At 43.9% G+C, this 17,415-nt stretch overlaps 1 protein-coding gene across 1 annotated transcript in view; it reads right to left on the bottom strand.

Annotated features, from left to right (window-relative positions):
• Akr1e2 (aldo-keto reductase family 1 member E2) overlaps window positions 1-17,415 on the bottom strand; it is a 22,024-nt gene continuing 4,609 nt past the window's right edge. The window contains exons 3-9 of the mRNA XM_032884890.1: window positions 16,428-16,544; window positions 15,662-15,739; window positions 14,132-14,254; window positions 12,482-12,579; window positions 10,316-10,388; window positions 9,714-9,797; window positions 1-757 (exon numbers count right to left, since the gene is read on the bottom strand). Of these exons, the coding sequence (XP_032740781.1) occupies window positions 671-757; window positions 9,714-9,797; window positions 10,316-10,388; window positions 12,482-12,579; window positions 14,132-14,254; window positions 15,662-15,739; window positions 16,428-16,544 (660 nt within the window). The 3' untranslated portion in view covers window positions 1-670. The remainder of the gene's footprint in view (window positions 758-9,713; window positions 9,798-10,315; window positions 10,389-12,481; window positions 12,580-14,131; window positions 14,255-15,661; window positions 15,740-16,427; window positions 16,545-17,415) is intronic.

Below are 17,415 nucleotides of genomic sequence, written 5' to 3'. Positions count from 1 at the left end.
TTTTTTAAAATGTGAAGGTAACTTTAATTCATGAGCAATCAGCATCTCGCTTCCTAGAATAGAAGCCACAAGGACTAGGGCTAACTGACACAAATTACATTATTCTTGGCACTTGGCTTTCCATAACAACTTGGAGGCAGCCACAGGCCTTGTGGTACCTCCCTTTCTCATCCCTAGATCTTTATTTTTCTCCGAACTGGTTCTGTTCTAGGCAGGATTTTCCTTGTTCCGACTCTGTTGTCATTTTTGGCTGTGGCTGTGTCTGTTGCTGTGGCCACGCAGGGACCACACAGCCTCTGCAGAGGTGGATCAGTGCTGCTGACGCTGGAGATCTGTTTCCACTGAGCAGAAATGATGGAGAGTGAAGCTGTCGTTAGTATTCTATGTGGAAAGGATAGTCCTTATGATCTTCAGTTCTGGAAAACAATCAAAAATCAAAGTGAGAAACAGAGAATGGGCATTCTTAATGAAAACATTTTAAGTGGAAGAATTGTGCCTCTCTAGTGTATAAATGTCATTGTCTTTATTCACTGGCCCAGCCTTAGATAGGGAAGAGTCATGATACAGTTTAATTGAGCTTGAAATATAAAAGTAAATACCTATTCAAGATCTAGTCATCCTGCTTGTGTGTAGCTCCCTTTCTCTTTAAAAGGAAGAGAGCGAGACAGACTTACGATGGGAAGGTGGCCAAGCGGAGGTCCTTGTCGAGGCTGAGAAGTTCCTCCATATCTTTTTCAGTTAATTCAAAATCAAATACCTAGAAACAAAATCAGGCGACCATAGGGAATTCAGAATAAACTCCATTTAACTGGCATCCCTCTTTCCTTGACACCAAGATGTGAAAGAAGTTCTGCATTAGACACCTAGGACTTCTCCCGAAGCACAGGCGAACCTCCCAAAATGCACTTTGATTTTCATTCTTGACCGACACTGACTTAGCCTCATCTAAATATAAGAAACCTTGGAAAGATGAGCTATATATTGTTTTTATCTTATGGGAATGTGGAACACAGGGGAAGAGTCAAAAAAAAGCAAAGTGTTTTTTCCACTGATCTACATCTTCCTCTTAAAAAGAAAAACTGTTTTTTCTCCCACCCAATAAACTAGAAAGCCGGCTGGTACTGACTCTAGCAGCATCAAAATCTCACGAGAACTTTTTGAGGAAACTTCACTTTCAAGTAGAATTCTTAACTCTCCTCTCCTTTGCCCCCTGACACACTTAAGGACTAACATCAATGTCTCCAATAACAGTTTCTCACAGTGACTACAGCCCACTGTGGCTGAGGGTCTATATCCAAGGAGTATGAACCAAACAATACCTAGTGGCTTTGCCATGCCCCGAGTGGCAGAAGCTAGGAAGATGGTAATTCTCAATACCAGCCATAGGCACATAGTTTGTTAGGAGTTGAAGAAAGGTGGCCTCAGAGCCAGTCATTTGGATCAAGGGGGAGAAGTAAAGAGACAGACACTAAAAGCAAGGCTGGCCACACCCTCGGATCCCGGCCACAGCAGCTCTCTGCTCCCAGAACCCGTGGGAGAGAGACCTCACCGCCTGGTCAGGTGGGCACTCCTGAGGCTGCAGAGCGGAAGAGACCACCAACACTGCCCACCCCGCCCACATCCCTGGCCCAAGAGGAAACTGTATAAGGCCTCTGGGTTCCCGTGGGGGAGGGCCCAGGAGCGGCAGGACCCCTGCGCCTGAGACACCGCCGGAACCTGAAGGAAACAGACCAGATAAACAGTTCTCTGCACCCAAATCCCATGGGAGGGAGAGCTAAACCTTCAGAGAGGCAGACACGCCTGGGAAACCAGAAGAGACTGCACTCTGCACACATCTCGGACGCCAGAGGAAAACACCAAACGCCATCTGGAACCCTGGTGCACTGAAGCTCCCGGAAACGGCGGCGCAGATCTTCCTGGTTGCTGCCGCCGCAGAGAGCTCGTGGGCAGCACCCCGAGAGCGAACTTGAGCCTCGGGACCACAGGTAAGACCAACTTTTCTGCTGCAAGTGACCTGCCTGGTGAACTCAAGACACAGGCCCACAGGAACAGCTGAAGACCTGGAGAGAGGAAAAACTACACGCACGAAAGCAGAACACTCTGTCCCCATAACTGGCTGAAAGAAAAGAGGAAAACAGGTCTACAGCACTCCTGACACACAGGCTTATAGGACAGTCTAGCTACTATCAGAAATAGCAGAACAAAGTAACACTAGAGATAATCTGATGGCGAGAGGCAAGCGCAGGAACCCAAGCAACAGAAACCAAGACTACATGGCACCATCGGAGCCCAATTCTCCCATCAAAACAAACATGGAATATCCAAACACACCAGAAAAGCAAGATCTAGTTTCAAAATCATACTTGATCATGATGCTGGAGGACTTCAAGAAAGACGTGAAGAACTCCCTTAGATAAACACAGGAAAACAAAAATAAACAAGTAGAAGCCCATAGAGAGGAGACACAAAAATCCCTGAAAGAATTCCAGGAAAACACAGTCAAACAGTTGAAGGAATTAAAAATGGAAATAGAAGGAAGTCCCACACCCGCGGATCGCGGCCTACAGCAGCTCTCTGCTCCCAGAACCTGTGGGAGAGAGACCTCACCGCCTGGTCAGGTGGGCACTCCTGAGGCTGCAGAGCAGAAGAGACCACCAACACTGCTCACCCCTGCCCACATCCCTGGCCCAAGAGGAAACTGTATAAGGCCTCTGGGCTCCCGTGGGAGAGGGCCCAGGAGCGGCAGGACCCCTGCCTGAGACACCACCGGAACCTGAAGGAAACAGACCGGATAAACAGTTCTCTGCACCCAAATCCCGGGGGAGGGAGAGCTAAGCCTTCAGAGAGGCAGACACGCCTGCGAAACCAGAAGAGACTGATCTCTGCACACATTACTGATTCCAGAGGAAAACAACAAAATCCATCTGGAACCCTGGTGCACGGAGGCTCCCGGAAGGGGCGGCACAGATCTTCCTGGTTGCTGCCACCGCGGAGCGCCAGTGGGCAGCACCCCACGAGCGAACTTGAGCCTCGGGACCACAGGTAAGACCAACTTTTCTGCTGCAAGTGACCTGCCTGGTGAACTCAAGACACAGGCCCACAGGAACAGCTGAAGACCTGGAGAGGGGAAAAACTACATGCACGAAAGCAGAACACTCTGTCCCCATAACTGGCTGAAAGAAAACAGTAAAACAGGTCTACAGCACTCCTGACACACAGGCTTATAGGACAGTCTAGCCACTGTCAGAAATAGCAGAACAAAGTAACACTAGAGATAATCTGATGGCGAGAGGCAAGCGCAGGAACCCAAGCAACAGAAACCAAGACTACATGACATCATCGGAGCCCAATTCTCCCACCAAAACAAACATGGAATATCCAAACACACCAGAAAAGCAAGATCTAGTTTCAAAATCATATTTGATCATGATGCTGGAGGACTTCAAGAAAGACGTGAAGAACTCCCTTAGAGAAACACAGGAAAACATTAATAAACAAGTAGAAGCCTACAGAGAGGAATCGCAAAAATCCCTGAAAGAATTCCAGGAAAACACAATCAAACAGTTGAAGGAATTAAAAATGGAAATAGAAGCAATCAAGAAAGAACACATGGAAATAACCCTGGATATAGAAAACCAAAAGAAGAGACAAGGAGCTGTAGATACAAGCTTCACCAACAGAATACAAGAGATGGAAGAGAGAATCTCAGGAGCAGAAGACTCCATAGAAATCATTGACTCAACTGTCAAAGATAATGTAAAGTGGAAAAAACTACTGGTCCAAAACATACAGGAAATCCAGGACTCAATGAGAAGATCAAACCTAAGGATAATAGGTATAGAAGAGAGTGAAGACTCCCAGCTCAAAGGACCAGTAAATATCTTCAACAAAATCATAGAAGAAAACTTCCTAACCTAAAAAAAGAGATACCCATAGGCATACAAGAAGCCTACAGAACTCCAAATAGATTGGACCAGAAAAGAAACACCTCCGTCACATAATAGTCAAAACACCAAACGCACAAAAAATAAAGAAAAAGAATATTAAAAGCAGTAAGGAAAAAAGGTCAAGTAACATATAAAGGCAGACCTATCAGAATCACACCAGACTTCTCGCCAGAAACTATGAAGGCCAGAAGGTCCTGGACTGATGTCATACAGACCCTAAGAGAACACAAATGCCAGCCCAGGTTACTGTATCCTGCAAAACTCTCAATTAACATAGATGGAGAAACCAAGATATTCCATGACAAAACCAAATTTACACAATATCTTTCTACAAATCCAGCACTACAAAGGATAATAAATGGTAAAGCCCGACATAAGGAGGCAAGCTATACCCTAGAAGAAGCAAGAAACTAATCGTCTTGGCAACAAAACAAAGAGAAGAAAAGCACACAAACATAACCTCACATCCAAATATGAATACAACCGGAAGCAATAATCACTATTCCTTAATATTTCTCAACATCAATGGCCTCAACTCCCCAATAAAAAGACATAGATTAACAAACTGGATACGCAACGAGGACCCTGCATTCTGCTGCCTACAGGAAACACACCTCAGAGACAAAGACAGACACTACCTCAGAGTGAAAGGCTGGAAAACAACTTTCCAAGCAAATGGTCTGAAGAAGCAAGCTGGAGTAGCCATTCTAATATCAAATACAATCAATTTTCAACTAAAAGTCATCAAAAAAGATAAGGAAGGACACTTCATATTCATCAAAGGAAAAATCCACAAAGATGAACTCTCAATCCTAAATATCTATGCCCCAAATACAAGGGCACCTACATACGTAAAAGAAACCTTACTAAAGCTCAAAACACACATTGCACCTCATACAATAATAGTAGGAGATTTCAACACCCCACTCTCATCAATGGACAGATCATAGAAACAGAAATTAAACAGAGACGTAGACAGACTAAGAGAAGTCATGAGCCAAATGGACTTAACGGATATTTATATAACGTTCTACCCTAAAGCAAAAGGATATACCTTTTTCTCAGCTCCTCATGGTACTTTCTCCAAAATTGACCATATAATTGGTCAAAAAACGGGCCTCAACAGGTACAGAAAGATAGAAATAATCCCATGCGTGCTATCGGACCACCACGGCCTAAAACTGGTCTTCAATGTCAATAAGGGAAGAATGCCCACATATACGTGGAAATTGAACAATGCTCTATTCAATGATAACCTTGTCAAGGAAGAAATAAAGAAAGAAATTAAAAACTTTTTAGAATTTAATGAAAATGAAGGTACAACATACCCAAACTTATGGGACACAATGAAAGCTGTGCTAAGAGGAAAACTCATATTGCTGAGTGCCTGCAGAAAGAAACAGGAAAGAGCATATGTCAGCAGCTTGACAGCACACCTAAAAAGCTCTAGAACAAAAAGAAGCAAATACACCCAGGAGGAGTAGAAGGCAGGAAATAATCAAACACAGAGCTTAAATCAACCAAGTAGAAACAAAAAGGACCATATAAAGAATCAACAGAACCAAAAGTTGGTTCTTTGAGAAAATCAACAAGATAGATAAACCCTTAGCCAGACTAATGAGAGGACACAGAGAGTGTGTCCAAATTAACAAAATCAGAAATGAAAAGGGAGACATAACTACAGATTCAGAGGAAATTCAAAAAATCATCAGATCTTACTATAAAAGCCTATATTCAACAAAACTTGAAAATCTGCAGGAAATGGACAATTTCCTAGACAGATACCAGGTACCGAAGTTAAATCAGGAACAGATAAACCAGTTAAACAACCCCATAACTCCTAAGGAAATAGAAGCAGTCATTAAAGGTCTCCCAACCAAAAAGAGCCCAGGTCCAGACGGGTTTAGTGCAGAATTCTATCAGACCTTCATAGAAGACCTCATACCAATATTATCCAAACTATTCCACAAAATTGAAACAGATGGAGCACTACCGAATTCCTTCCATGAAGCCACAATTACTCTTATACCTAAACCACACAAAGACCCAACAAAGAAAGAGAACTTCAGACCAATTTCCCTTATGAACATCGATGCAAAAATACTCAACAAAATTCTGGCAAACCGAATCAAAGAGCACATCAAAACAATCATCCACCATGATCAAGTAGGCTTCATCCCAGGCATGCAGGGATGGTTTAATATACGGAAAACCATCAACGTGATCCATTATAAAACAAACTGAAAGAACAAAACCACATGATCATTTCATTAGATGCTGAGAAAGCATTTGACAAAATTCAACACCCCTTCATGATAAAAGTCCTGGAAAGAATAGGAATTCAAGGCCCATACCTAAACATAGTAAAAGCCATATACAGCAAACCAGTGGCTAACATTAAACTAAATGGAGAGAAACTTGAAGCAATCCCACTAAAATCAGGGACTAGACAAGGCTGCCCACTCTCTCCCTACTTATTCAATATAGTTCTTGAAGTTCTAGCCAGAGCAATCAGACAACAAAAGGAGGTCAAGGGGATACAGATCGGAAAAGAAGAAGTCAAAATATCACTATTTGCAGATGATATGATAGTATATTTAAGTGATCCCAAAAGTTCCACCAGAGAACTACTAAAGCTGATAAACAACTTCAGCAAAGTGGCTGGGTATAAAATTAACTCAAATAAATCAGTAGCCTTCCTCTACACAAAAGAGAAACAAGCCGAAAAGAAATTAGGAAACGACACCCTTCATAATAGACCCAAATAATATAAAGTACCTTGGTGTGACTTTAACCAAGCAAGTAAAAGATCTGTACAATAAGAACTTCAAGACACTGAAGAAAGAAATTGAAGAAGACCTCAGAAGGTGGAAAGATCTCCATGCTCATGGATTGGCAGGATTAATATAGTAAAATGGCCATTTTACCAAAAAGCGATCTACAGATTCAATGCAATCCCATCAAAATACCAATCCAATTCTTCAAAGAGTTAGACAGAACAATTTACAAATTCATCTGGAATAACAAAAAACCCAGGATAGCTAAAACTATCCTCAACAATAAAAGGACTTCAGGGGGAATCACTATCCCTGAACTCAAGCAGTATTACAGAGCAATAGTGATAAAAACTGCATGGTATTGGTACAGAGACAGACAGATAGACCAATGGAACACAATTGAAGACCTAGAAATGAACCCACACACCTATGGGCACTTGATTTTTGACAAAGGAGCCAAAACCATCAAATGGAAAAAAGATAGCATTTTCAGCAAATGGTGCTGGTTCAACTGGAGGTCAACATGTAGAAGAATGCAGATCGATCCATGCTTATCACCCTGTACAAAGCTTAAGTCCAAGTGGATCAAGGACCTCCACATCAAACCAGACACACTCAAACTAATAGAAGAAAACCTAGGGAAGCATCTGGAACACATGGGCACTGGAAAAAATTTCCTGAACAAAACACCAATGGCTTATGCTCTAAGATCAAGTATCGACAAATGGGATCTCATAAAACTGCAAAGCTTATGTAAGGCAAAGGACACTGTGGTTAGGACAAAATGGCAACCAACAGTTTGGGAAAAGATCTTTACCAATCCTACAACAGATAGAGGCCTTATATCCAAAATATACAAAGAACTCAAAAAGTTAGACCGCAGGGAGACAAATAACCCTATTAAAAATGGGGTTCAGAGCTAAACCAAGAATTCACAGCTGAGGAATGCGGAATGGCTGAGAAACACCTAAAGAAATGTTCAACATCTTTAGTCATAAGGGAAATGCAAATCAACACACCCCTGAGATTTCACCTCACACCAGTGAGAATGGCTAAGATCAAAAACTCAGGTGACAGCAAATGCTGGCGAGGATCGCGGAGAAAGAGGAACACCCTCCATTGTTGGTGGGGTTGCAGACTGGTACAACCATTCTGGAAATCAGTCTGGAGGTTTCTCAGAAAATTGGACATTGAACTGCCTGAGGATCCAGCTATACCTCTCTTGGGCATATACCCAAAAGATGCCCCAACATATAAAAAAGGCACGTGCTCCACTATGTTCATCACAGCCTTATTTATAATAGCCAGAAGCTGGAAAGAACCCAGATGCCCTTCAACAGAGGAATGGATACAGAAAATGTGGTACATCTACACAATGGAATATTACACAGCTATCAAACACAATGACTTTATGAAATTCGTAGGCAAATGGTTGGAACTGGAAAATATCATCCTGAGTGAGCTAACCCAATCACAGAAAGACATACATGGTATGCACTCATTGATAAGTGGCTATTAGCCCAAATGCTTGAATTACCCTAGATGCCTAGAACAAATGAAACTCAAGACGGATGAACAAAATGTGAAGGCTTCACTCCTTCTTAAAAGGGGAACAAGAATACCCTTGGCAGGGAAGAGAGAGGCAAAGATTAAAACAGACACAGAAGGAACACCCATTCAGAGCCTGCCCCACATGTGGCCCATACATATACAGCCATCCAATTAGACAAGATGGATGATGCAAAGAAGTGCAGACCGACAGGAGCCAGATGTAGATCGCTCCTGAGAGACACAGCCAGAATACAGCAAATACAGAGGCGAATGCCAGCAGCAAACCACTGAACTGAGAATAGGACCCCCGTTGAAGGAATCAGAGAAAAAACTGGAAGAGCTTGAAGGGGCTCAAGACCCCATATGTACAACAATGCCAAGCAACCAGAGCTTCCAGGGACTAAGCCACTACCTAAAGACTATACATGGACTGACCCTGGACTCTGACCTCATAGGTAGCAATGAATATCCTAATAAGAGCACTAGTGGAAGGGGAAGCCCTGGGTCCTGCTAAGACTGAACCCCCAGTGAACTAGACTGTTGGGGGTAGGGCGGCAATGGGGGGAGGGTTGGTAGGGGAACACCCATAAGGAAGGGGAGGGGGAGGGGGGATGTTTGCCGAAACTGGGAAAGGGAATAACACCCCAAATGTATATAAGAAATACTCAAGTTAATAAAAAAAAAAAAAAAAAGGCTGGTGTCACTGTGGTGTAGACATACTGAATTGGTACTCTGGGCTGTCACAGAGAACACAGACCTAGGTCTTGTATTGAAAGCCTCTGGCCCACTCGGAGGACAAACTCATAGTCTACTATCCTTGAGACTTTTCTTCTGGTTAAGCTTATGTACATAATCCCCTGCTCTTCCAAATCTTACTGGCACCCTCTCCAGCTTCTCATACACGGACCTATTCTCTGTCCCCAGTATCAGGTCCCCATTTCTGCTGTGATTCTTGGTTGAGTATTAAGAGACTGTCTTTGAAAAGGCTGCTCCCAATTCATATTTTGTACATGTTCTAGCTAAGTAAGATATGCAGTGCATTCACTAACTTAAATGCCATTAGGCAAATGAGGAACACAACACCCAGAGCTTCTGCCCTCAAGAGATCAGTGGGCATACCCCATGTGACCCAGACTGGCTAGATGTTCACCAACCCTGTATTCCTTCCTCCTGAGCACACATTGGGCATATCTAGCTTCTCTTGAGGGTCAGTATGGCATAGCAACATCCACCCCTAGGGGAATGGGTGAGGAGGGGACATGAAATAGTAAGGGCCTGTCCTGACTCTATGTGAAAGTCTGACCACCAGCACAGTTTACAGAGGAATGCACCTCTGCCAGATGAAGGCCATAAAGGTGTAGGGGTTGTATGTTTCTTAGGAAGTTAGCCAGCCCTCACTAAGTCAGGATCTGAAGAGTTCTAATCAGGAAATGCTCACCTGAATATTCTCTCTAATCCGACTTGGGTTGACAGATTTGGGAATCACTATCAAGTTCCTTTGGATCTGAAATCGGATCAAAATCTGTAGGAAAGAAAGTTTCACATAAGAATAAAACAAATGGAATGAGAGCTAAGGCAGTACACTATTTCAGTTTCATTTTATGGTAAGAACTAGAAAGTCCCTTTCATCTCAAAGTCCTTTGGGGATCAAACTAACATGCTTTGTCACTCTACCTGTAATGATTGGCCATCAGGCCAAGAAGATCAGAGGACTCACCCACCCCATTCAATAGAATCCCTAAGCATGTGTTCAATTCCCCAGATGACCAGGGTTTTTAGACAAGGTTGACTTTAATCACTGGTTCCAACACTGGTTGTCTATGCCGTTGGCAAGGCAGAGGAAGTGGCATTGGAGCATATCTTGACTGCAGACATTTGAGGAAGGCAGTAGATATGGCTTGACTGAATGCCAACATGGAACCAACTAATTATGGCTTCAAATTAGGAAGCTCTGGTGAATCAACTCATCCAGGCTCAGGACTGTGGGGGAAATGTCATGGAGAAGTGTGACCCTAGTACATGACAGTCCTTTCCACATACCTGAGCAGGAGACTTCCCATGCTTCTTTGCAATCTTCCGAATAACGATATCATCCATCAAGTGAACCCCATCTCTAGACAGACAGAACAGAGTATGCTGTGTCAGGAGGCTGATCAACGAGAGGGCTGAAAAAAATTACTCTCCTCTAAAATTAGAAATTTACTAGTTTTCAATTTATTTTATTTACTTCTTGTCTTAGTCAGGGTTTCTATTCCTCAGCAAACATCATGACCAAGAAGCAAGTTGGAAAAGAGAGGATTTATTCAGCTTACACTTCCACATTGTTTATCACCAAAGGAAGTCAGGACTGGAACTCAAACAGGTCAGGAGGCAGGAGCTGATGCACAGGCCATGGAGGATGCTGCTTACTGGCTTGCTTCCCCTGGCTTGCTCAACTTGCTCTCTTATAGACCCCAGGACCACCAGCCCAGGGATGGCCCCACCCACCAGGGGCTCTTCCCCCTTGATCACTAACTGAGAAAATGCCTTACAGCTGGATCTCATGAAAGCATTTCCTCAAGGGAGGCTCATTTCTCTGTGATAACTCGAGCTTGTGTCAAGTTGACACACAAAACCAGTCAGAACACTTATTATTTTTGATTTTTTGAGGTAACTCACCTAGTAGCCCTGAGTGGTTTCAAACTTAGTCCCAGTGCCTCTGTCTCTCCTGGAATTATTGGTGGGTGTCAATAGGCCTGAGTAATTTTTAAGACTATGATAGTATCCACCAAAAATCTACTCAGGCAAGGGTACTAGTGACTAAAGTTAGCAGTTTTATTTTATTTTAGACAGGGGATCATGCTTGGCTTTGAGCTTGCTATGGAGCCTGAGAATGACTTTGAACTTCTGATCTTTCTAACTTCTCTCCAAAGGGCTTACATGTGTGTACCACCATACCTGTTTACACAGCACCTAGGGATTGAACCCAGAAAAACATCTCTTTTTAAGCAGCTAACATATTTGAAGCATTGAGCCTGTGGAAGTACTCAATATGTCCAGAAAGAACCAGACTGAGCAGGATTTATCTTCCCACACACCTCTCACTTACTCTACCAGAGACCGTTTTACCCCAAGGCTCATCTATAAAACAGACCCAGATGTCTAGGAGCTCCCCGGCTGCTATTACGTTCAAATATGCATACCCTTTTTCACAGAGACAAAAACTGAAGCAAGTCCAGCCTTCTCTCGCTTCCTAATGTTTCCTAGAACTGAGTGTAAGGTGCAAAATAGACCGAGAAGGGGTGGTTCTGCATTTTAAGTAACGTCAGTGACAAACAGTGCAAAGCTACCTGGTACATTAGGTAGATAAAGAGAAGCCATGACAAAAGCAGGGCACCAAAAGGACTCATGGAACCTTGCTGGAGGGCACAGTGCTGAACTGAACATGACGTCACAAACAAGAGTAGGCAAGACTCGAAAAAGAAAGCAACAGAGTTTTAGTAGAAAGGACAGTATATATAGTTGCCTAGACTAGAAACAATATTCTGAGTGACCAGGAGTAGTTTCATGGGATTGATGTGCTGAAGGTTTGCAGGGATGGGGACAGACTGAGCAGAGAAGGGTGGAGCACACGTGGGAGATTGACTTACTCATGTGCAATGAGATCACTTCAGCTAGTGGCTGAGCAACACAAGGGAAGAGGTGTATCCGATGGGAGTTATGGGGCTAAGAACCTTAAGGGATCTGCACTCCATTGAGGTAGAGAAGATGACAACACAGAAAAACGGACATACCCTGGGTTCTACTAGCACCGTATGTTACTGACCCTTGTGTTGGATTGGAGTCAGGGTATGGGAAATGAATGGTTTCCACAGTTCTGCCTTAGGTGGCTCAGTAGGAGAATGGTACAAAATTCAGGTTCAGGGAAAGAAGATATGCCACTGTATTGTTATCTAAAGACTCTGAGTTTTGTGACATGTCCTGAGGTTAGAGGGTATTAACTGACTAATGAACTACCAGTCAGATAACAAAGGGCTCACTTCAGGCTGGGTCTGTCCAGTCAAAGCTGGTTACCCTCACAAAAAATCATGATTAAAACAACCCTCCAGTTTGAGAAATAGCTCCCTACGTTCACCCTGGGGCCTGAGAGATGTAGGCCTTTTTCAATCCCTCCAACTCTAATGTTGGTTAGCACCCAGATTAGCATAGTCTCTGACATGTCCTTACCTTGAGCCACCGAGGGGACGGTAAGCGGTCACAGACACATTTCTTCCATGGCAAAATTCAATTAGGCTCTTTTGATTAAGATATGGGTGGCATTCAATCTAGAAACAAAACCACAGTGGGCCAAAAATAATTTAGACAAGTAGCATTCTAAGAAAGCACTGAAGAGGAGACTTACTTGGCATCCTCACCATCAATAACTAGGTACAAAGGCTCCTCTTACAGTCTTTGGTGTCTCCACCTACAAATGAGTAGGTTGCTGTCTGCCATCTCCAGGATGCTAGAAGGTATAAGTGGCTTTGAGTCCTCAGACTCTCAGACACTTATGTCCTGCAGACATTCCAGCATTACCTGCTCAGTGTGGCTTTCTTCACCACATAGGAAAAGGCCCCAGCAGTCTGAATTCAGCCCCTCCTCGCCTGCCCTTTCAGTCTCCACTGTAGTATGTACAGTACCCAGCACCTTGAAAAGTTAGTTTGCATATTGGCTATGTTTGGTCACCAGGCTTTGAGTTCCAAACACAAGCCTTGAGAGCAATATTTCTGCCTTCTCCATTTTTCTCATGCATAATTCTAGGTTATAGACAGACTTATACCAATCCTCAGTTAGCGGGAACTGGAGAGAATTAGGAGCATTGTCTTAGCCAGCAAGATCAGCTTTCAGGGACTTCTCCTTTGAAGGTATGACTTCTCCTTTGAAGCTCACTTGCACATGAAATTCTCTAATTGTCTCCAATCAACAAATATTTATTGAAACAACCTCAGTCGCCCAGGCTGTTCTCAATTTTGGGCAACACCTAAGTCCAAATTCGGACAAGATTCTCTACAGTCATTACATTGATGATGTTTGGTTTGTATATGCTTGGTGTGATGGTTTGTATATGCTCAGCCCAGGGAGTGTCAGGATTAGATGGTGTGGTCCTATAGGAGTATGTGTGTCACTGTGGGTGTGGGTTATAAGACTCATCCTAGCTGTCTGAAAGCCAGTCTTCCACTAGCAGCCTTCAGATGAAGATGTAGATCTCTCAGCTCCTCCTGCACTATGCCTGTCTGGATGCTGCCGTGTTCCTGCCTTGATGATTAGGGACTGAACCTCTGAAACTGTAAGCCAGTCCCAATGAAATGTTGTCCTGTAAGAGTTGCCTTGGTTATGATGTCTGTTCACGGCAGTAAAACCCTAAGTAAGACACTTGGTAACAAATGATGGCCAGCAAACATAGGAACTGTGTGTAGCAGAATGTGAAGTATAGGCGGGAGGGGAAGATTCATTTCTGCACCCTGCCGGCTTGGGTGAAGGCAGTGCTATCGCTTCTAGCTCTTCTGTTGGGTGTGAGTGGGTGAAAGGGAAGGGCTGCTTTCCTCTAATGAGGGTGAAGGGTCTTTGAGGACCCTGCTCTTCTGAACACACTTGGTCGTTTGCCTCCAAAACCAGGCAAATCATAGAGATCTGTGCCATACCCTGTCCACCCATGGCATCACCTAACCACATGGGACGTAAAGAAAGTCACTTGCCTACTAGGCCAGTCCTTTCTGCCAGCTACCTCTTTACAATTCTAACAGCTACTACAGGTAAATGCACGTAACATGTCTCATCCACTTCCACACGGACAAACAAACAACCCAGAGTAAGATTTCACACCACCCACCAGCTCACCTGGTTAGTTATTGGCTTGATTCTCAAACCAGGCTTATTCAAAAGTCTGTCAAGCTGTTCATGGTTGAAGTTGGACACCCCAATGTTCTTCACCAGACCCTCAATCACCAGGTCCTCCATGGCCTGAGAGAGAAAGAGATGTGCTGTGTGGAGCATGCAAGTTGTCCAGTTCCCTGATAATCCACATCTTTTTGTGACTTGTTATGGGGCCTTTAAAAGTGTTTTACTTGAAGTTACATGCGGACAGTATTATCTCTACCAGTACTGTCTTAGAGTTCCTTGAAATGATTCACACAAAGCACATAGCCAAGTCTGGATCTCAGCAAGTGTCAGCATAACTTGTCTATTCATACTCCTTGCTCTGATATGGTCTGCAGTGGCCCATGGAGATATGTGTGTGTGCAAACACATGCACACATATGCTGCTCCTCTCCATAGCTGTCTCTTCTGTATACCTAGATATTCTTGAGATCAGTGATGGGTTGGTGTTCTCGATTCCCACTCTCACATCATACATCTTAAGAAATGTATAATTTCCTGGAGGATGAAGCAACCCCACTTGGGCTGACCTCTGATAAGGGAGCCCTCAAGCCTCAGCTTCAGAGTACCCATGAGCTTCATGGCAGTGTGGAGTCAGGCCTAAGTGTCCAGTGAGATCATCAGGACAGCAAGCGGTGAATTAAGAGTCTACAACAATCACCCAATAATGCACCATCCAGAGCCTTGGGTTCATAGTCTAGATCTTTGATGAGCAGAAGCCCAAGGTGACAGAAAGGGCAGGAGCCCTTGGGAACACTTTGTTTGGTCTTTCTGACTAGTTCCCATGTTTCAAAGCTTTCCAGAGAGACAGGTATCACTGCCCAGCTCAGGGCCTCCTCCCTGTCTGCTTTCTCCCTCTTGCCTCTCTTAGGCACCGAAACATTCCTAGAGTTTTACCCATCCATCTCACAGGGACAGTTCCATATCATACCTTCTTGTTGGAAACTCCTCGAAGCTTTGCTGGTTTATACCTGAACTTGTTCAAACGTGCCAGTGTTCTGTTCCTGAAGCTGGGCAGCAAAGGGACTAGAGATCGAAGTGTCCTGACATGCTCTGTTCCTAGTCTGCCACCTTCATGAGACTCTCAAGCCCACCACCTTCCTGATTTTTCTTGCTCACCTCACTATGAATGCTGACCATTTTTCTTCTGGACCCTGGACACTGTCTTGACACTTGTTCATCCTCCCTCTAGTCCTTTCCTGTCTTCCCAATTTGAGTTCCAAAATACTGCCAACATTACGTTTTATAACAATTAAAAGAGAACGTCCAAGAACTAGGTGAGGACTGCAATGTCAGCCATTACCAATGGCTGATGGGAACCTTCTAGATCATGCCATGCTGGCCGTTAATATTTAACCACCATGTACTGCAAACCACATATATGAAGTGGTTCCTGGGGTATTTTAACACAGGAGCTCCAGATCTTATGCAATTTTTATTTGGGTACCCCTGAGCAGGGATGAAATGTCCAGCTGGCATAACTCCACTTACCTCCCAAGTGTCCAGAAAGCTGGTGTGACTGGGTATGACCTTGCCACTGCGATCCAAAGGGATATCTTTGTCCCCAGGCTGTGAGAAGGAAAGGAGCTTATTGGCGTTTGTGGGCACCCTCTGTCACCAGACTACACAGGGAGACAATGGAGATGTATAGTCTCAGTGGTGAATTTGCACCTTAGCCTTGACTGTCACTAAGTCCTACTGGCCTAGTTGAACCACTTATCTTCTCCAGGCCCCAGCAGTCATCTTAAGACCAGGCAAAAAGGGAGGGAAAGGCCGCAAAATTTCATCATGAAGTTTGAGAAAGGCTTGAATCCCTGTCTGATTCAGACTTTTAAAAACAGGAACCAATGGGCTTCCTTTATGTCTTAATATGATCAACTTTACCCCAACACTATTATTAGGCTTTCCGCTCTTCTTTCTAGGACTTCCGATCAAGTTGAATGATAACCAAGGGAGAATACAAAGTTAGGAGACAGAGGGTAGAGAAAGCCACCCTGACAGGTAAAGGCTTCATTACTTTTCTAAGCAGTGACAAGGGTTGACACCTCTCTTTGGGCCAATTATACATTCCTAGTAGGTCACAGGACAAGTATCAGAAAACATACATTTAATAATTCTGAATCATTCCAAATTTTAAATACTTTTTATAGGTTCATTTCCTATAACGAAACATGAAAAATGTTTTGCTTCCAAGCCCTCTCCTATGCTGACATTTGTCTAGGTCTTTGCAGGAATCTAGCCACAAACCGAGTGGTACCTTGAAGCCCATGGGCCAGTGCATGAGGTAGAGGTCCAGGTAATCCAGGTTTAAGGCCTCCAGGGTATTGGTGCATGCCGTTTTCACCAAAGACTGCTTGTGGTATGTGCACCACAGCTGCAGAAGAGAAGTGAGAGTAGGGTTTCCAGGCCACACAGCCTAAGACTAACAGGTCATACACCCATCAGTCCGGCCCACAAACCTGCACCTGACAACACCACAGCTGGATCCGGAGGAAGACAGTGGTGTCATCCTTAGAATAGGATGATTGGGTTTTTCACAGCAGGGAGCCTTCCCTAATGAAGTCCAACACAGGAAGGCATTGGGAGTGGTGAGGGTGATTTGGATCCACTAACACCAAAAAAGGTGAAATCAGGGTAGAGTAAGGGTTGGGGGAGAGGGAGTCCTATGTGGAAAAGATCATTTTCTCCAACTTACTTTTTACTGAATATCTTATATAACCATTCAGGGTAAGTGAGGTGGGTTTGGACTGTCCTGTATTTACTGTCTTAAATTTATGCAGACATGACCCTCCAGGACAATAAATAGAAAAATACATAATTGTTTTTACCTCATTATTCCCTCTGCTACATTTTTACTAAAGGTCCCAGAAGCTAACCCGGAGGTTCCGTCCAAGCAAGGGTAAATGAAAATGAATAGATAAGTGGATCAAGACATGAAAGCAAACAGCAGCTAAGAAAAATGAGGACCAGAGCTCTAATCCTCAACATCTAAAAAGATATATTTTCTGTGACCTAGAACTGGGGAGGGGACATGGGGACAGGATGATTATTTGGGCTTGCTGGCTACTAGGCTACCTGAAGATTCTGTGAGAGACTTGAAAGCCATCTTGTAGTGAAGACAGACTAGGTTCATTCTGTTCATGATGAAATCTGTTTCTCAAGGATTGGGCTGTGACCTTAACTACAGATGGCTCTGTGCTGCCGGTTTTGGTCGGGAAAAGGCAGCAGTGAGTTGTTTCAGGAGC

This window comes from Rattus rattus, chromosome 14 (genome assembly GCF_011064425.1).
Source record: "Rattus rattus isolate New Zealand chromosome 14, Rrattus_CSIRO_v1, whole genome shotgun sequence".
Taxonomy (NCBI): domain Eukaryota; kingdom Metazoa; phylum Chordata; class Mammalia; order Rodentia; family Muridae; genus Rattus; species Rattus rattus.
The sequence above is the reverse complement of the archived record's forward strand: the minus strand, read 5'-3'. Positions and strand labels throughout refer to the sequence as shown.